Source organism: Lottia gigantea (assembly GCF_000327385.1).
Source record: "Lottia gigantea unplaced genomic scaffold LOTGIsca_54, whole genome shotgun sequence".
NCBI lineage: Eukaryota > Metazoa > Mollusca > Gastropoda > Lottiidae > Lottia > Lottia gigantea.
In genome coordinates, this window is record NW_008709848.1 from 65,029 (window position 1) to 85,913 (window position 20,885).

Consider the following 20,885-nt stretch of genomic DNA (forward strand, 5'->3'; position numbering starts at 1 on the left):
TAATAACAGGGAAATATTCAAGTAATGGCAGTAAATATATGATCATTAATTGATAAGATCATATTGCACCATCACAGTAGTTACCAAACATCAATACAGTTCATTGTATATAAATTCACCACACACATTAATCAGTTGTATTTACCTATTACAAACTGTGTCTAATACTTTTTTTAATCTAGAAAGTGTGTAAATGCAGATATTTGATTGGATTGTACGTTATGGAACACAACTTATTGAACACTTGATTACTTGCTCAGCCAAATTGTTTACACTCTTTCTGTCAAGGGCAATGATTGGCTGTTTTCGCTAGCATACAATCCAATTAAATCGCTAGTTGTGTATATATATATGACTTGCCACATCTGGGTCTGACATAAAACATGAATAGGAGCAGTCCACTTTGCAGGTAGAAAAATTGGTAATTACAACAATGCAGCCTGCCTTAATGTTATGTTTAATACATCTCCTACCTAACAGCTTAGTGGACTGGACCTGGGTCTTGTTCCACAAAAAATATTGTGATTAATTTTGTAAAATTCTACACTTACAACAAATTCTTATATCAAGATATTTTGTGGAAGGCTGCCCTGTTTGAATCCCCCCCTCCACCTCATGGCAATAATCCATTCAATTATCCTGATGTTCACAGATTACTTATTGAGAAACTAATCTGATTGGACAATCATTACATTCCTAGCCAATCAGTTTACTTCACTTTATCCTAATCAGGTTTTTAGTTTAGGTTTTGAAATATTTGATTCAATATCTCTGAGTTAATAAATAAATAAATTGCCAAAGAGTAGCAAGCTCATGATTCAAATGAACAAATAAAGATACAAATTGACAATAAATGCAGAAAAAAATTAACAATTAACTCTTTTGAATTAATATAATGTAATTTTGACAATTGTCAAGCTTATGTAGAATAAATAATCAGACTATCATTCACTATATAATGACAATATAAATATGTCTGTATTAATAATAATATACAGCAAAACAAAATGTAAATTATGTATAAAAGTAAAATACATGTAACCAAAACCTCAAAGTATTAATATTAACTAACTCCTTTTATATTTGTTAATCATAATTAGATCAAACTTTCGTTTTGCTTTTATAATATAGCCATTTCAGTCAGGGTCTAAGGACAGCCCTCTTAAACAGTCGTCAAATTAACCTTTTGACCGACTTGAGGACGTCAGCTTTAACCAATGACATCTCTACCCTCTCCAGCCCTAGCATTTTGTAACACAGTGTTTTTCAGGTTAGGTCAAAAGGTTAATTTGATAAACACTCGAGAGGGCTGTCATTAGACCCTAACTGAAGTGGCTATATTAAAAATAGCTAATTAAAAAAGTGAACGAAAGTTTGGACTAATTTTAATTAGTATCAGAGGGGTCTGTGACTTAATTTTCCTCGATAATTTCTCCAGAATGCTGATCTCACTCTCTTGATTTCTGTTAGCCCATTGATAATATATTATATTACTATGAATAGTTCAATATGACAATCAATGAATGAACAACTTCGATGCTGTTGCTAACAAGATTACTCTGAACCCATTAACATTTCACTGAACCTCTTCTCAGACACATCATTTCAGCATGTTGGCCTGATTCATTAAGATATTTCTTCTGAAGGAAATGGCTCTGGTTCTTCATAACTGAAATTTAAATGAAATAGAGTTATAAATGAGAATAATTGTGAGAACTTAACATTATTATTATAAGCATTTTTAGTCCAAGGACAATGAATAAAGATTAAGAATATGGAACCCCAAAATCAAAGTAAGTAAAAATCAAATTAAAACAGTAGTCTCTCATGAAAATAACATAATATTTGGACATTACAAGTTAATTAATCATGTCATTATAAATGTCATGGATCACTTTGTAAACATAATTGGCTTTACATGTGTGTATTTGGCAATAGCTTTGCCACAACATGTATTTTAACGAGTGTGCTAGACAGCTGCCTTCACCTTTTCTGGATTGAATGCTTACAGAGATCACATTGATCACAAATCTACAGTAAAACAATTTTTACTTACCTTATACATAGTCAATTTAACAAATTTATTGGTTTTTAGAAGCTGAGCATCGCTCTTTAACTTCTTTATTTTTGTACAGGATTCTACATGTTTAAAATAGTCTGAAGATTGTGTGAATATTTCTTTACAATCTTGTCCAACACAAAACAATACAAATCTTCTTTCATGACCTTCTTCTACTGCCCTGAGATTAATAGTATATAATGGGTATTCGGGATGATGTTTAATACTATGTTCCCTCACAGTTAATGTATTACCCATACATTTAAATGAACAGAATGCACATTTATAGAAGGTACTAGAGTCCATTATGTCTTCAATATCAGTAGATGTTGTAGGTTTATTTTTATCTGAAGATTTAGAAGAGGTGGAAGGAGTAGGAGAATTCCTTGGAGATGGTGATGCTGAAACTAGATTGGACACCATGCCTATTGGTCTCTCAACAGTCCACACTTCAGATTTATTGAAATATTGTTTAAGTGTGTGTCTCTGAGACTCCAAATCTGAACTTTTCATTAACCGTCTATCTTTTAAACACTGGATATAGTTAGTTGTTTCCTTGATTGCTTTGTCAATATTCTCGTTTCGTGTATAACTACAACGCCCAATATGGCGAGTGAAGTCCTGAGACATACTGGCATAGAAATCACAGTTTTCATTTGGACAAATATACAAAACAAAGTTTAAGGCACTCTGCCAAACACCAAGAAATGCAGATGGATGATTCTCCAAACTATGGGATTTTATTTCTTGTATATCGTCGCATACAAAGTCACAATGTATACAGTGTTTAACAAGAGTCACTTTATTTTTACTAAAGCCTGAAACACTGTTGGAATTTATGGAGGTTGCAGAAGTAGTTGTGACAGAAGATTCAGATGATGATCCTGATTTTCCTAAAATTGTTACGGATGTGGTAACAGGGTCAGTACCTAAAGCAGATGCAGGTACTACTGATTTATTGGCTGAGCCAGAATCTGATGAGGCCAGAGTTGTGGGAAGGGCATCAGGAACAGAGTCATTAGTAGAGTTATCATTGGTTCGGTCATCTTTACTAAGCGGTTTATCATTCATATTGTCATTGTTAGTATGTATATCAGGAGTTGAGTCATCAAGAGAAGAGTCATCAACAGATTTTCCTGATAAAACTGTGTCCTCTCCATCAAATCTGCTTATTATCCGAGGAAAAGATGTAGATGTTCTCTGAGGGGTATCAGCATTAGCTAGGATTGGATCCAAAGGCTTTAAAACAACCACAGGAATTGCTATTGGCATTAAATCATCAGCATTGTTATTAGAATTTCTAGATTTACTGTCAAGAAATGACTTAAATACATCTTTGGTTTGTGTTTTTTGACAAGATGGAGAATTATTTGGTACAAAATCTTTGTCATTATCGGTGTCGTCTGAAACCTCCGATTCATTGTCAGACCCAATAATATCAGTCAAAGAATCAAAAACTTTTCTAAAATCAGTCTTAGTATTTCGTCCAGATCTTCGACGAAGCTTTAAAGGACTATCTTGATCAGATTCTGTCTTTTTAGATTCTTTCTTTTTTCTACCAACTTTAGATTTCTTTCTAGTCTCCTTCTCTTTCCTTTTCTTTTTTAATTCCTCTAAAGCACTTGTCTTAGTTCTTTTCGTAGATAGGTCTTCATTATCGTCGTCGCTTGAGCTATTAAGAAAAGCTCTCTTGATTTTCCTCTTCTTGCCTTGTCCCCATGATCGCGAAATTTGTTTTTCCTCATTGTCACTGGCTTGTTCACTTACTTCACTTCGAGATTCTGATAAAAAATCATCATCTCCCAATATTTCCTCTTCCCAGTCACTTTCAATATAGTTCTCCTCATTTTCTGTTACTCCACGAATTTTCTTTGTTTTCAATGACTGAATGCATTCATTTTCAAACGCATCATTTTCATGATTTTCAATTTTATCCATAATTTTCAAGTAATCTGGCAACAAAACGCAATATCTAAAATCCTTTGACATTGTTGATGCTTCTTTATGAACATTGACAGTATGTTCCACTACATCAGCTCGTGAATAACACTGGAATCTACAGAACTGACAAGAGAATCGGTGGGCTGTAATAACATGGTTTACCAATTTCCCTTTATGATCAGTCTGATAAACACAGAAATTACACCAATAATATGAGGATTCTTTAGGATCAATAACGCGGTCACGTTTTAAATCCGAGGATAGAGCACAAACAACTTCTTCCTTCTTAATTTTCTGTATATCCTTTGTTTTTTTGTCTATTATTTTGGATTCGATTAAGCATGAACTAATGTGCTCTTGGTCTTCAAGTTCAACACGACACATATCATTTGGACTTACTGGACGAACAAGATCTTTTCTTTTTGTCTTTTTTGGTGGGGAAATTTCATCTACATCGGTTTGAGCAGTAGCTACAGTAGTCGAAGACACAGTAGGTGATGACTGATTCTGATTGCGAATAATTTTAATTTTTATAGTTGGTTGTGAATTTGCAGGAGTGACCATTGTAGCAAGTCTAATTGGCACAAAGGGTGCGGCATGTGATATGATTCCTGGAACAACTGGCCTATTCAAAGGAACATTAGATGGATTCCCAATTAAATCTAGTAAAGTAGAAGGCTGAGGAATGGGTGCTTGTTGACGAAGAGGTGCTTGAAGTCTGTGAACAGGTAATTGTTGACGCAGGACAGGTGTTTGTTGATGTAGGGCAGGAGCTCTTTGACGTAGGACAGGTGCTTGCTGATGAAAAACATGTGCTTGTTGATGCAGGACAGGCTCTAATGGTGGTCTAATTTGATTTCTATTCAACAGTTGTGGCTTCATTTCACACTGTGATTTATCTGTCTCGCTATTTGAAGTAAAATTTGGCCCATCTGCTACACTGTTGAAAGGTTCTGCAGCCTCTTCTGACATACGAATTAATTCGTCTATACCGCTTGGAAAAGAAGTGTTACTTGCTGGTGTTGAGGTTTTTAATGGTTTTCCTGCTTGACTAGCCTTACATGAGGTTTGACAATTTTCAGTTCCTGGTTCCTTTTTCACTTTGACAAGATTTGAGGGTGGGTTTGGCTGTAAAACTTTGGAATTGGTTTCAAGTCTTGGAGAACAGGATTTTGTTTTTTCTGGTTCAAGATCAGGAGTCCATATATTAGTCTCTACAATAATACACTCCAAAACATCTTGAACAAATTTTGACCGTTCTATTTTGGCATTCATGATTTGTTCTCCATCTTCCATAGTTGATAGTTTTTTTTTTATCTGATCTTTAAGCACATTATTATTTGACCTTTTTAAAAACTCACCACACATATTTTTAAAAGTCAGTAATTGTACAATGTAAGTATTTTCAACAGTTCCAGACACATAATATTTAGATTTATTCGAACATTCCTTTAAATCTGCAAGAAACTGCAACAGTTGAGATTTTGACTCATCTGATTTTGAAGTAGTCGACTTGCTGTTTTGAGCAAGCTGTGATGGAGCTGTAGGTCTAAGATTCTGCTGCATCTGAATGTTACCCACATGTCTAGCAACTGAAGTGGAATTGGTGGATGGTGGTGGCCTCATTTGTTGAGGAGAAAGTAGATTATCTGGCTGTCTTACTTGAGCACCACTAAACAATCGCTCCCGTAAGACAGGAGTTTGGACTGATCCTGGTGTATTCGGAAGGTTTTGATGAGGAATATTGCGAACATTAAGGTTTGGTGGTGGTTGTAAAGACATAGCTGCCCGATTTTGTACAACATGGTGCTGCTTCATCTGATTTTGAACTGATTGTTGATTTGCCATCATCTGCCTAGGTACCATTTGATTTTGGAAGTTTGAAGAGGGCAAATGTTGATCTTGAGTAAACATCTGGTTCATTCCCATCATATTAGACTGCTGGTTGTGGGTTCCAATCAAGTGTTGTGACATTAAATTCATGTTATTGAGAGCTGAAGAAGATAGGCTAACATTTGGTACAGTAGACATCTGAAGTGGTGACGTATTTACACCAGATTGGTGCATCAACATTGGAGCATTTTGACTAGCTAACAACTGAGGTGGTATTGTACCATTACTGGTATCATTGATGGTATGAACATCAGATAGATAAGCTGATGTAGCTGGTGTGATATTAAACTGATTCCAATCCATTCTAAAATATAGAAAAATACAAATCTTGAACAACTGTTCTTTTCCATATGACAGCTTGCATCAAACAACACCAAAGCATGGATTATATACACTCCAGCTGACAACTATGAATAAATGCCTAAATGGCAGATGTTTCAGACTAAGTGCCAAAATGACTTTAACTTAGTCTTAACTTAAGATTCCAGAAAGCATATTATTAGAGGCCTATAAGCTTAAATGGAAAAAGAAAATTGTCTGTTCACAATGCACTTGGTCAGACAAAACTAAGTGATCGACGGATGTCTCAAACTCAAGGCAAAAGAAAGTGTACGCAAAAAAGCAGGGTTTTAAATTGCATTGAGCAGCGCCATGCAATGATTGTTATGAACTGGTTGGGAAATTACACACACCAATAAAAAAACAAACAACAACACATAATGTTAGATTGCTGATCCGAGGATTCCACTTAAGCTATTATGCGACAAATCGTCAGATAACTACTGGAATAATTAAATTACTGAATATTTCTGATAAAATATATACCTTAATAATAAAAGTGAGGCTAAAATATTTCATTTTCTTCAAGATTCACAAATTAACCAACGACCTTCACATTGAAAGCGTGGTGGCGCTGTGTTTTAACTTCCGGTCGATGGTCGCTTTCTCAGAGTATAAAATATTATTGGTTTGTCACTGGGCTAGGCCAGGATAAAATTTTAATGTAAGTGTCATTCTGTCTAAATGATAGTAAATACATGCGCTTAAAAATGTGTATCACTGCCATTCACTGTCATTCTTTGGTCAACTGAGAAGAAGTGGTCCACGGTCACGGAACACCAGACACTTGTGTACGTAGTCCGAAACATTCAGAATTTTACAACTTTCTACTATTTTCTGTAGTGGTGGTCATAGAACTGTATAGCCTACTGACTGTGCTGGTCAAGGCAAGGTTTTGAGTAAGATCACCAGGCTGAGGCACAATTGATTGGTTATAAATCTCCAATGGTCATTGGAAGTTGAGGTGAGACTAGTCCGAAACATCTGCCTCTATTCCAGCCTCTGGATGGATATTTTGACAGTTGTCGGCTAGAGTAGAATCAGAAGAAAAAGGCCCTGTTAAATGGGGATTTTCCACACCTCCAGAGAAGCATTTTTCTAACATAATATTAAATTACTTTTACGATGACTTTAAATAAGTATTGGCCATTACCGTAACTTTCGTTTTGTTAGTATAACCGGCCGATGCGAGATCAGTTTTGTTATGACTGATCTACAAAAATATTCATCTTTCCAAGTATATCTTGGTTTTGCGGATCCAAGATATCTAAATAGGTTTAAAACGTCCCCACCTACGGGTAAATGTTTCCATTTAACAGGGCCTATTTTTTCTGTCTCAACACTAGCCGACATCTGTCCAAATAGTTATCACAGGCTGGAATAGAGATAAATGTTTCAGTCTAAGGTGAGACAAAGGCTACAGTCATGAATTTGAGAAAAAAAAACATTGTTAATTGAACCTTTAAGTTGTCTATAATTTGTATTCCTAATCTCACTCTCAGTGATAAGTGATATAGGCCTACTTACAAGGTAACAGAATAAATAAAGGGGACAGTTGCCATTTGGGTTGTTGATTAGAGTGTTGAATATATATAAATAGTCTTCAGAAGTTTCTGAGACTAGAGTACAACTGGTAAAAAAAATGGCGCATGTCCCTTTAAATGAGCTCATTTTTAAAAGAGCAATTGTAACAAAAAATGATATAATATAATAATATAATATAAGCTTATGATGATAATTTGTCTCTTTTTTTTAGATGAGTATGGATGAACTTGCTGCTGCTCTGGCTGGGAGTAATTTTACTGTCACCAATGAACCAAACACTACTGCAGCTGAACATCCAAGGTTTGCTCAATACAAATGTAAATCCAGTACACCATCACAAGATAAAAGGCGACAGAGAATTCTTGAGAGTCAAAAAAAGTAAGTTTTGGTTTCACTTTATCAAGAAAATGATTTTAAGTCTATATTGATATCCTGGCACATTTATATAAAAATATAATATTCATATTATAAAATTTGAGAAATATTAAAACAGAATATGAATCATGTTGTTACTCACACTTTCACAATGTGCGATCCTCTCACAACAGACCTATTTCAGCATGTGGACTTAATGAAGTTTGACAAGTAGTACTTGTTCTGGTGTCTGCACTTGTTCTTTTTTTATGAAATATTTTGTTACGGTATTGTAATGATGTAATGATATAATATATGTTAGTTCATGTTCTAATGATCATGACATTGTCTTATGTTTCAGACGAAGGTTTGATTTCCAAGGCCATGTACGTAATTTAGCTGATGGTGAATGGACTGTACCAGGACAATGGGAACAAGTCAAATCAAAAGAGGATGGAAATGAAGAAGATATGGATTTTGAAGTTGCTTTACGTAAACCAAGTAGATCATATAAAAATCAGGTGATTGTTTCATCTCAACTCAGTTGTCTTGAGAGATAAGGTACTGGTACTACTGATTGGACTAATGCGACAGGCAAGTTTGGCAGGACAGCATTTAGAGCTTTTAGCACATGTGACCTCTGTTTCTTGTCCTATCCAAATACTACATGCCGTTTCAAAGTTGGCATCGCTGCTTGACTTTCAATTTTTTAGCTCTATATTATACATTTCTTGTTCCAGCTGATGCTTTCTGAATGGTTAGTGGAGGTACCAGAAGATTTTACTACAGAATGGGTCACTGTTTTATGTCCAGTTGCTAGAAGATGTTTAGTTGTGGCTTCAAGAGTAAGTATTCTTGTTTTTTGTATTATGGAGTCTTTCTGCAATTACAGGAATCACAGCAATCTGAAATTGACATGAACCTGGAATGTCCTGATTTGTTAAAATTGTATAGTTTGTTTTTATAGGGTAAGACAAAGGCTTATACTAAAAGTGGTTATTGTTTTCATACGTTTATATCAAGTTTACCTGGTGGAAACAGAGCTAATGACAATAAATATACAGGTAATATTCTTTTCTTTTGAAATCAACAAAATAAGTGTCTCAATTCCATCACTACTCCTAAACAGGATAAATGCTGATAATTCTATTGAGACAGGAATTTACACAAATCTGTCAACTATTTATTGAGACAGGAATTTACACAAATCTGTCAACTATTGTTAACCTTATCTTTACTTCAAAGGTACATTTGAAAATAGCTTAATTTCTTATCTTGCTGTTGGCTTGTACTTAAAGTGATTGTAAAGAGGTTCTCTTGTATGTTTATTGAGGACACTGATAACATCAATTTGCACCATTCCAATTTTCAATCAGATGTCTGTTGTTAATGCAATTAAACTAAAAGTGATGACTAAGCTAATCATGAAGGGCCTTATGTGTTAAAGCATGTGATTAGTGACGTCACCAAACATTTAGGTTTTGTGAAATACAGGAACCACAGACGTGTGACTGATAATGGGAATGGTGCAAATTGATGCTATCAGTGTCCTTGGTACACATAAAAATTTTTGAAAACCTCATAATCTGATTAAAGTTATTAAATATTGAGCCACCCCAGGTTGAGCATTCTATTAAGTAGATATAAGGTCTACAAATATTATGATACTGATTTCTGTATGTTAATAACATTAGCTGTAAATGGTGTAAATTAATTGAAATAAATGATGTGTGGAATTTTAATTTTGAAATCTTTCAGCTAAAAAATGTTTTATAATTCTTTTGAATAGATTTTACAGTATTAGATTGCCTGTATAATGAAACTGATGGTATATATTTTGTATTAGATATAATGTGTTGGAAAGGACATCCTGTATATGAGAGTGAGGTATGGTAGAATTTGTTTGTAGATCTAGATCCTGTTGCCAAATAGTTCGTAATTCACAGTCCTCCTATTAAGCTAGAAATATGCTTTGAGCACCTTTTTTTCTTCCCTAAAATCAGACTGCTTTTCTTAATTTTTAAAAAAAATAGCAGACGTTGAATACGGAGCAACTTGCTCCCGCTTTTCTGACTGACCCCAATCCCTGATTTCAGTGTAAAAAGAGTTTTTTATAACTTTATTTTGTTTGTTTTTTTAGACTGAGTTTAGATTTTATTGGTTACAAAGTAAAATAGATGAAACGCCAGAAGTTCAGAGTGTCAACAGAAATAATCCTGTAAGACATTTTATCATTCCATCGAATTTATCTTTCTTTTAGATATATCAGATTACATCATAGTTTACTCATATTTTAAGGAGATTAGAGTCTTAGTTTCCAAGTTTTTTTTTCCAAATGGCAGAAGGTTGATGTCAACATAAAATACAGTTTGTTCCACAAAAAAAAGAGATATTCCCCCTTGAGCATAAGTTTTACAATGATCTTCTGACTTTCTGATTATTACAGAGCGATGTAGATATTCCTCTCTTTTGCTAAAGATGTCTTACACACTGTAAAGTTTGTTTTTCATTTTAGTATAAGTTTATACCACTACCAAATTTCCCCTGTTCACAAGAAGACATCAGCATAGCTATTGCCACAGCTAATTTTGAGGTTTGTGTTTTGTTTTGATATATTTGTTGTTTAGATGGAATCCTCCCTCAAGGATGAAAGCATGTAACTGTTGAGAAGGGTTTCCCTTAAAAATTAATTCAGTCTTTAGATGGGACACTATTCCTGAATCCCTATTAGATTCATGTGTTTTAGTGATGGTTTTGTTTTATGATAAGACAGAATATATTTCTGCTTCTTTAAGATTATTTTAAGTTAAACTGTAACTATACCTCATTTCAGATTGATGGTCTATTATTTTATCATAAAAGAACACATTATACAATTGGAGCCACACCATTAGTTGTTTGGTTAAAACCTTATATGGTTCCTGAAATAATTGGCATTCAAATTCCCGAACACTTGATGGATAAACGTCCACAAACATATGAAAATTATCAGAAACATCTGAAAGAAGTCCAAGATACAAAACAATTCACCAAAAATCCTCCATCTATGAGACTAAATTACTCTGAGGAAAAATCTGATCAAGTGGGAAAAGTTATATTATCTAAAAAACAGAAGAAAGCTATTAGAAAGTCTGCTCAAGGTGAAGGAAACTCTATGGAGGTTGTGGTTGAACAGAATGACACACCTAATGGCTGAAATTAATTTCAGGATCAGAATGCAATATTCAAGGAAAATGTGCTCAATATTATTTTTTATTGCTCCATGACAAGACACTTTTTTGGTCAAACTACAAAATTTGATTATAAGATCATTTTATTCCGAATTTCCAGTTAGATATTCTGGTTGTATAAAATTAAGTAACAGGTTGATTAATAAAATGAATGAGTGGAATGAATATAGAGCTAGCTATATTCTCCACTTTGTCAGAGTTATCATCGTATAAAGAGTTGTTGAAATTGAATAAAGAGAATTGTTATCATTGAAAAGAGAGTTGTTATCATTGAATGAAGTATTGATATCATTGAAAAGAGAATTGTTATCATTGAATAAAGAGTTATCATTGAATAAAGAGTTATCATTGAATAAAGAGTTGATATCATTGAATGAAGAGTTGATATCATTGAATGAAGAGTTGATATCATTGAAAAGAGAATTGTTGTCATTGAATAAAGAGTTGATATCATTGAATGAAGAGTTGATATCATTGAATGAAGAGTTATCATTGAATGAAGAGTTATTGAATGAAGAGTTATCATTGAATGAAGAGTTGATATCATTGAAAAGAGAATTGTTGTCATTGAATAAAGAGTTGATATCATTGAATGAAGAGTTGATATCATTGAATGAAGAGTTATCATTGAATAAAGAGTTATCATTGAATGAAGAGTTATATCATTGAATGAAGAGTTATATCATTGAATGAAGAGTTGATATCATTGAAAAGAGAGTTATCATTGAATAAAGAGTTATCATTGAATGAAGAGTTATCATTGAATAAAGAGTTGATATCATTGAATAAAGAGTTGATATCATTGAATGAAGAGTTGATATCATTGAATAAAGAGTTGATATCATTGAATGAAGAGTTGATATCATTGAATGAAGAGTTGATATCATTGAATAAAGAGTTGATATCATTGAATGAAGAGTTGATATCATTGAATAAAGAGTTGATATCATTGAATGAAGAGTTGATATCATTGAATAAAGAGTTATCATTGAATAAAGAGTTATCATTGAATAAAGAGTTGATATCATTGAATGAAGAGTTGATATCATTGAATAAAGAGTTATCATTGAATAAAGAGTTGATATCATTGAATAAAGAGTTATCATTGAATGAAGTATTGATATCATTGAAAAGAGAATTGTTGTCATTGAATAAAGAGTTATCATTGAATAAAGAGTTGATATCATTGAATAAAGAGTTATCATTGAATAAAGAGTTATCATTGAATGAAGAGTTGATATCATTGAAAAGAGAATTGTTGTCATTGAATAAAGAGTTATCATTGAATAAAGAGTTGATATCATTGAATAAAGAGTTATCATTGAATAAAGAGTTATCATTGAATGAAGTATTAATATCATTGAAAAGAGAATTGTTGTCATTGAATAAAGAGTTATCATTGAATAAAGAGTTATCATTGAATGAAGAGTTGATATCATTGAATAAAGAGTTGATATCATTGAATGAAGAGTTGATATCATTGAATGAAGAGTTGATATCATTGAATAAAGAGTTGATATCATTGAATGAAGAGTTGATATCATTGAATGAAGAGTTGATATCATTGAATGAAGAGTTGATATCATTGAATGAAGAGTTGATATCATTGAATGAAGAGTTGATATCATTGAATGAAGAGTTATCATTGAATAAAGAGTTATCATTGAATGAAGAGTTATCATTGAATAAAGAGTTGATATCATTGAATAAAGAGTTGATATCATTGAAAAGAGAATTGTTGTCATTGAATAAAGAGTTATCATTGAATAAAGAGTTGATATCATTGAATAAAGAGTTGATATCATTGAATAAAGAGTTGATATCATTGAATGAAGAGTTATTGAATGAAGAGTCATTGAATAAAGAGTTATTGAATGAAGAGTTATCATTGAATGAAGAGTTATTGAATGAAGAGTTATCATTGAATAAAGACTGTGAAAGTTGTGTTACAGGCTGTGTGAATTGAAGATCCCTCAAAGACCACAGTTGACAACACTGGTTTACTGTTTAATCATGAATATAGTGTGCAAGCATGTACAATGTGCACCCCTTTTTACCCTCTGGTAAATGTGGAAAAATAAAAAAAATGGTATTTTGGAAAAATTGACATAAACCATAGATATGCCAACTTATACAAAGGAAAAACAATGAAAGCAAATTGGTAAAACAAAGATCACAATAATTAAAGTTTTTATTTTTATTTCACAACCTTCTATAGAAAGGAGGTTTTATCTGACAAATATTAACCATATAAGGAACTAAATAGTACATTAAATATTATTTTGAGCAACCAAAAATGTTCCAAATATGCATTACTGTAAACTACAAATTGGATGATTTCAACAAATCTTGATAACTTAAAAAAAATTATATAATAAATCTAATAAGTAATTATTCAAAATTTTAGGGGATACAGATTTGAATGCTTGACAGAGTAAAATATCAGAGTAAAATACAGATCAGGATGTTATTGTTTGAGGATGTAGTAATAACCTATACCAATGTATAACTTCCCTTCACAAGGTGGTTTATTAATGAACATGTGGTCACTGATAGCATCTATTTGCACCATTCTCATTTTCGATCAGACACCTGAGTCTGTCACTATCGCCAAGGGCCTTTTGTGATGAAGCATATTTTGCAATTAGTGACGTCATCAAACACTTGGTTTGAGTGGAATTGCAGGAACCAGACCTCTAATAGGAATGGTGCAAATCAATGCCATCAGTGGCCCTATACACATAAACAAGTTAACAATCCCTTTTACAAGATGCATTTTGGTGAAACTTGTCGGACAGAACTTCTTCATATACCTTGACTGCAATAGCCACTGTTGTTGTATCACTGAATGCAGCAATTTGATTGGATAGTATGCCAGTGAATACAGTCAATCAGAGCTCTCTGTAGGGTGCTCTGATTGGATATATTAACTAGCATACAATCCAATCAAGTCACTGTGTTCACAAACTTTTGTGATGCAAGAATAGTTGGTGTTGAAGTCAAGGTATAAGATGAATTTCAAAATTGCTGTACATTGTGAGCTGGTTGCTGCATGTAAATAAATCTTTTAGTCAACAATGTTAATTATTATACAGGTAACAAAATGTAATAAAAGAATAATGCAGTCAAATTATTTCTGAAAAAAACACCAACATAAGGACTCATTCTTATTGAAATAAGAAAAGCACATCATTATAACAACTAGCTCAAGATTCTGAAAGACACATTATAAAAAAAGAAACAATACAAAAAGCCTAACTTATGCTCTAATTCATTTCAAACACAACTTTGAAATACCGTCTAATATTGTTGAAATCCAAAAACAATATATATATATGTTTCAACTTTTCTTCTATATACAAAATATAACAAATACATTATATATACAGTCAAATGTATCATTGATAACAATCATATATATTCTTGTATCTTATTTTCATATATCATCCTATATCTTTCAGTCTATGGTAGTAGCTGGATGTATACAAACATAACATTATCATGTTATCACAACAATGAATATTATATTGTGATATCTATATAATATTTTATGTTATGTCTATATAAAGAACTTACTGGTTAAACAGAACTAGAAAGAGTTCTCATCAAAATGGTCCAACTTGACCTAGGGTTTGGATTACAACCCATATGAGATATATAACAAAACACAAGACAATATTATGGAATATAACATACTTCTTTAATAAGGTTTGGATCATAACATTTCAACACAATATACACATGCCATTACATCTGATGATGACACATGTATATTGTGTTGAAACGTTATGTGCCTAACCTTATTAAAGAAGTGTGTTATATTCCATAATATTGTCTTGTGTTTTGTTTTGAAATAGAGCTGTTACTTGATTTTTTCCTACACTGAATCCTCTTAAAATCCCCTATGATTCTATATGATAAACTTAGCCAAGGTGTTTCAGACAACACTGAGGGATATTAGCCGGTAGCTATTACTTTGACTGCTACTCTAAGTAAATCTGGACCTAGGTATATCTGTAAATAGACAGTTAAACTAGTATTTGAAATAAAGGTACAAGAATAGAAATCTATAGTCATTTAACGTTAAATTATTTGCAATCATAATTTACATTTAATATTTACAAATTAAAATTTTAAAGATAAATTACAGTCTTAGAGTTTAATTTTATAAATTTAATTACAATTTCATTTCTTTAATATATCCCCCACTGTATTTGAATAAAAAAAAGAAATAGATCCCAGTTTGCCACAAGGATTGTCATATTCTATTTCAGTTGTAAGATTAACAAAAAGACAGCAGTCAGAACATTAACAAGATATTAGACAACAGTCTTTATGGACATCCAGGCCAGTCCAATTTACTTTTTTGTTTTATGGATCCTCTTACCTCAATTTTCCAGAACCAAAAACAGAAACAGCTCTGTTGGAAAAAAACTTACAAAAAACCCTTCATTCCTGATAAAAAAAACTTATTAAAATTTATGATTTATGATTAAATCAATACTGAGAAAGGGGGATAATCTAGGACAGTCCTGGCTTTCGTGTGAAATTTTCTTTTTCTCCTGTCCATTACACAAATATGGTCTTTTTTCGTTCTTATTCTTTTCTCTTGCCTTAACAGATTTGTCAAGACAAATTCCCTAAAACAAAAGAGAATAAATTGGTCTGGTCCCAGGGACAATGACAAGAACCAAATAGAACCTCTACACGAGTTGAAATTCATACCTTGATGTGCATGAATATCTTTGTCACTTACACTTTTGTAGTACTGTATCAAAAAAAAACAAAAATAAATAAAATTGCAGAATCAATATAAATTAGTCTGATATCAATAAAGGGGCTGACAAAAACCCAAGAAAAACACTGAAGATAATCTGTAGAATAAGAAATTAAATACCAAGAAAAATATTTATGAAAAGGGAAAATTATATACTTGAGCAGGAGAAAACTGAATACTGTATTCACTACTCTACGTAAACATTACAAGAAAAATTTAACACATTCACAAGGATGGTTAGTTTGTAGAAAAATGAAATAAAATTGAGCTAAGAAATTTTAAAAAATTACAATAAATAGCACTTAGAAATAATAAAACATAATACAATGAGCTTATGATGAAAAGACATTTGGGGCTCTGTTTTTCAAATATTTTACAATCAGTCTTAAAATTTAATGTCAACAAAAATTAATTGCACATTTTTATGAAAAACTGAGCCCAGTTCTGTAAACTTACTAATACTTTAGAGTATGTGTGTGTATGACCTTTTCAAACAGGTGTCTCTAAATTGCAAAGATTTATATTTCATTACACGATTGCAATTTTACGCAGCAACTTTCTGACGTCAACAATTGAACAATGCCTGCCAACTTTAAAGGGATTTTTAAGAGGTTTTCTCAATTATTCATGTTTTTCAGGGACAGACAGCATAGATTCCATTGATGCCATCAGTGTCCCTGCTACACATACAAAATTTAGAAAACCTTTTTAAAATCCCTTAAAGATCACGATTCATAACAGAACACAAACATCTCCAGATTGAACAAGTCTACTTGTGCAGAATACACCCCATTTTACAAAATAAAATTCAAATGTAGAAATTAACAAATAAAACAATCCTTAAATTCCTATTGAGGTTTGTTTGAAGGTAAATTACAAATTAATGCCATTATCTTCTCTATAATTTAAATACATAACAAAACAACAAATATAAACTATCACAAATAATAATTATAACTATTTCAAAACCTTCTTGGTTTAAACCTTCCAAAAAGAGGCCAATAGGTATATAGTTTACGAAACTATGGTTCAATATATATATATGTTTCTATCTAAATCTTATACATGTACATAAAGTATTCATATAAATTTTATTCATGTACATAAAGTTCTAATAAACTGTTTTTTAATGATATAAATATAATAGATATATGTATTTATAATCATTGTCCTGTTTATAAGTCTGCATTGTTTAGTGTCTTAATACACAGTTAATATGAATTGTCTTTCAGTATAATACATAATGTTATAAATACAACAATCTCAACAGAGTCATCTCTCTTCAGTTGAACAAGATGTTTATAACTCATTATAGACCAAGTCTTTCTCTGTATTTATATCATCAATAACATAAATTGTATACGTAACTTATATATCTCCTTCATGCCTCCATCAAGATGTTCATTATTCACTACAATCTAATCCTTTGTATGTATGTACATGTATAACTTAGCCTGTATCTCCTTCATTACTTCCTTCCTACGAACAAGTTGTTTATAATGTACTACAGTGTCTTTCTTTGTTTATATAAATTATGTATCTCCATCATTCCTCCCAACAAGATGTTTATAATGTACTACAGTTACACTCATGTTATCTCCTTCCTTCCTTCTAACAATATGTTTATAATTTACTACAGTTACACTATTGTATCTCCTTCCTTCCTTCAAACAATATGTTAATAATTTACTACAGTTACAGTCATGTATCTCCTTCCTTCCTCCCAAGATGTTCATAATGTACTACAGTGTCTTTCTTTGTAGATATAAATAATGTATCTCCATCATTCCTCCCAACAAGATGTTTATAATTTACTACAGTTACACTCATGTTATCTCCTTCCTTCCTTCTAACAATATGTTTATAATTTACTACAGTTACACTATTGTATCTCCTTCCTTCAAACAATATGTTTATAATTTACTACAGTGTCTTTCTTTGTAGATATAAATAATGTATCTCTATCATTCCTCCCAACAAGATGTTTATAATTTACTACAGTTACACTCATGTATCTCCTTCCTTCCTTCAAACGAGACACTCATAATTTACTACAGTCCAAGTCTTTTTATATACATCATGAATCCGAGTTATTTCCTTCAAAAAGATACCTACAATCCTATCATTATTTCTGTCCATATATGAGTTTAAGTATTCACATAAATCTTTTCTCTAACTGAGAATTGTGTGTCAATGACTATATATAATATATTTACACATAATTAAGATTAAGAATATTTGCCCTGTGGTTTTTCATGTGTTCTAGTATAATGTGTATGTTGTTGAAATTCAGTATGTATGTAAATGCAACACATTTGATAAGAATGTTGTCAAGGTGATGAAGAGCAGCACAAAAGAAGAACTTTAACACATTTAATAATTTCACACAATAATTCATGTTTCATCGCGTGCTTCCTCCTGATTTTCACCACGACTATCTAGCTCCTCATCTGTTTCCGATTCTTCCTGATGTTTCAATTCCTCCTGTTCCTTCCAGTATAAGTAATTCTCTTGTAAATTTGTCATCAAAACTGACAAGTCACAGAAATCTGAAAAAGAATATTTCAAAAAAATAATCTTCATTTCACCAGTAAAATAAGACTATATTTAGAAAGAAAAAAATTATATTTTACAAGAATAACAACATAGGTTCACAGTTAAGGATCCTTTCTACCAGCTGGTCCTTAACCAAACATCTTGGCATTGATCTTTCCAGAATTATCCATAATTCTCACAAAAAATATAAATATTTGATTTGATTTGAAGATCGTTGTGATAAATTTCAATTTTGGCTAATCTTAGGAAATATGAAAGCAGAGAAGGAGTCATATTGACTGACTAACTGCTAAACCATTTAAATTGAACCATGACTGAGGTGATTTCAGGTGGAATTAAGTTATATCAAATGTTAAAACAAAATTTCCTTTAATCAGGTTAACAAAGATAGTTAGTTATCTAATAACAAAGACGTCTTTATTTATTTTTTGCAAAATAATAATACTTCAAGAGATTGTTTCTAGGATGTAACAAATAATAACAATAGAAATATGTGACTTACAGTCCCAAGCATCAAACATGTTATTAATAAAAACATCAATAAAACTTGTTTGTGATTTAGGTATACTACAAGTTTTTCTATCGAATACAGCCATAACTACAGGTAAATTACGACTCTTTTCTTCATCAGTCTACAAATAAAACAACAAAATATCTTGACACTATGACTAAATTAATGGGAATTTAAAGGGGTTTATCATTTTTTCGTGTGTATCGGGGAACACTGATTAGCACCATTCCAATTTTCAATCAGACGTCTGTGGGTCTTCCACTCCATTTTAATGTTATCTGAATTAGATAACGCAAACATCTTCAGATATAATTAGCCGTTTTAGCAATAGTAAGTGACATTATTATTTGTTTCAGTATTCCTTTAAAGGAACAGGTTTGCCATTTTCGGGCATTAATTTTGGTCTTGACTGTACTCAAATGTACCAAAATCGCATAATTCCTTGAAATATACCTCAAACTAGGAATTTTACATTCTATTTCTATATATTTTTTTTCAATATAAGGCAGAGTCTCAAGATTAACTTTCAAACTCAGATCATCAAATATAGAATAAAATATTGTCTTTATAAAAGAAAAAAAACAATGAAGCAAAAAATAACTTACTTGATCAAAATATTCCTCAGCAATACGTTTAGCCCATTCTATACAGAGATTTAATGGACGGACCGGATTCGATACATCTGCACATTTAATCAACATCCTTTTAATAAGTGTTCTGTTTTCTGGTAATGATAATTTACCAGATACTGGTGTACTGTCTTGAGAACATTGACTAGTCTGAAATATGTATATTACATATAAATTAACTATAATGCATAAACGTAAAAATAAACAAATTTGTTCTTTTATATTTGACTAAATTAACATAAAGTAGAATATTTGAAAATGCTTTGAAGATCTCCACTAAGAAATAAAATCCTATTTTTCTTGATATAAAGATGATCATTTCTAAGTTATGTCATGAATATTGGCAAATGCTAACAAAAGGTGATATTGAGACATCTAACGGAAGCACTGGCCATAGTATTAGAATTGTTTCTGACCTTGAAGATTTGAACCTAGGGCACCTAAAGGCCTAGAAAAAGACAATCCAACTTGCTGCCCACTTAGCCATTAAAAGTCAATCCAAGCCTTAGAGACAAGTATTGACATCTACACAGTCCGAAATACGTTAACCCCTTCAAGGAGATATTCATATAGCGAGGCACAAGCAAGGATAGGTGATATAGGTTGACGTTGGGTCAACTCTCAGAAACAGTGGCTGTGGTATCAGAATATTTATGATAATGTGGAATTGGTCCTATGTGATATCGGTGTAAGCAAAGCTTAAAGCAACTCACCAATGACCTCGTTTCATCTTCAGCAGATATAACTTTATTAATACTATTCACAAACTTTGAACAATGTTCAAAATGTTGCTTCATTTCAGTAGCTAATACCATATCTATTATGTTATTTCTCATTGCACAGTAGCTCTCTCTACAATAACCAATGTACTTTATATTGCAGCAGTGTATCTCAGAATCATAATGGAAGGGGGGGGGGGGGGGGGGGAGGATAACATAATTATCATAATTAACATAAAATAATAAGGGGGTGAGAAATTTGAGAATAATACAGGGGGTGCCATCCTCAGATTTACACCAATAAAGGTTTTTAAAACACAGGTTATAAAATA

General features: G+C 32.0%; 4 protein-coding genes across 4 annotated transcripts in view; 1 reads left to right on the forward strand and 3 right to left on the reverse strand.

The window, feature by feature from the left end:
* Positions 1–2,023: 2,023 nt before the first annotated feature.
* Positions 2,024–7,794, reverse strand: LOTGIDRAFT_165827 (hypothetical protein; the record flags this gene model as incomplete). Its single annotated transcript, XM_009062872.1, has 2 exons — positions 2,024–6,197; positions 7,760–7,794. 2 exons carry the CDS (start codon positions 7,792–7,794, stop codon positions 2,024–2,026), a joined length of 4,209 nt encoding a protein of 1,402 aa, XP_009061120.1.
* Positions 7,795–7,994: 200 nt separating this feature from the next.
* On the forward strand, positions 7,995–11,327 carry LOTGIDRAFT_126607 (hypothetical protein; the record flags this gene model as incomplete). The annotated part of the gene is made up of 8 exons (XM_009062873.1): positions 7,995–8,155; positions 8,493–8,652; positions 8,872–8,976; positions 9,099–9,195; positions 9,921–10,018; positions 10,272–10,349; positions 10,647–10,724; positions 10,965–11,327. 8 exons carry the CDS (start codon positions 7,995–7,997, stop codon positions 11,325–11,327), a joined length of 1,140 nt encoding a protein of 379 aa, XP_009061121.1.
* A 711-nt stretch (positions 11,328–12,038) lies between these two features.
* LOTGIDRAFT_126590 (hypothetical protein) lies at positions 12,039–13,250 on the reverse strand (the record flags this gene model as incomplete). Its single annotated transcript, XM_009062874.1, has 1 exon — positions 12,039–13,250. The coding sequence occupies one exon, from the start codon at positions 13,248–13,250 to the stop codon at positions 12,039–12,041; it is 1,212 nt and encodes a 403-aa protein (XP_009061122.1).
* A 5,282-nt stretch (positions 13,251–18,532) lies between these two features.
* The window catches only part of LOTGIDRAFT_126656 (hypothetical protein), a gene marked incomplete at both ends in the record, with an annotated part of 23,186 nt that continues 20,833 nt past the window's right edge, over positions 18,533–20,885 (reverse strand). Inside the window, 4 exons of the mRNA XM_009062875.1 lie at positions 18,533–18,687; positions 19,197–19,326; positions 19,811–19,979; positions 20,555–20,724. Of these exons, the coding sequence (XP_009061123.1) occupies positions 18,533–18,687; positions 19,197–19,326; positions 19,811–19,979; positions 20,555–20,724 (624 nt within the window). The remainder of the gene's footprint in view (positions 18,688–19,196; positions 19,327–19,810; positions 19,980–20,554; positions 20,725–20,885) is intronic.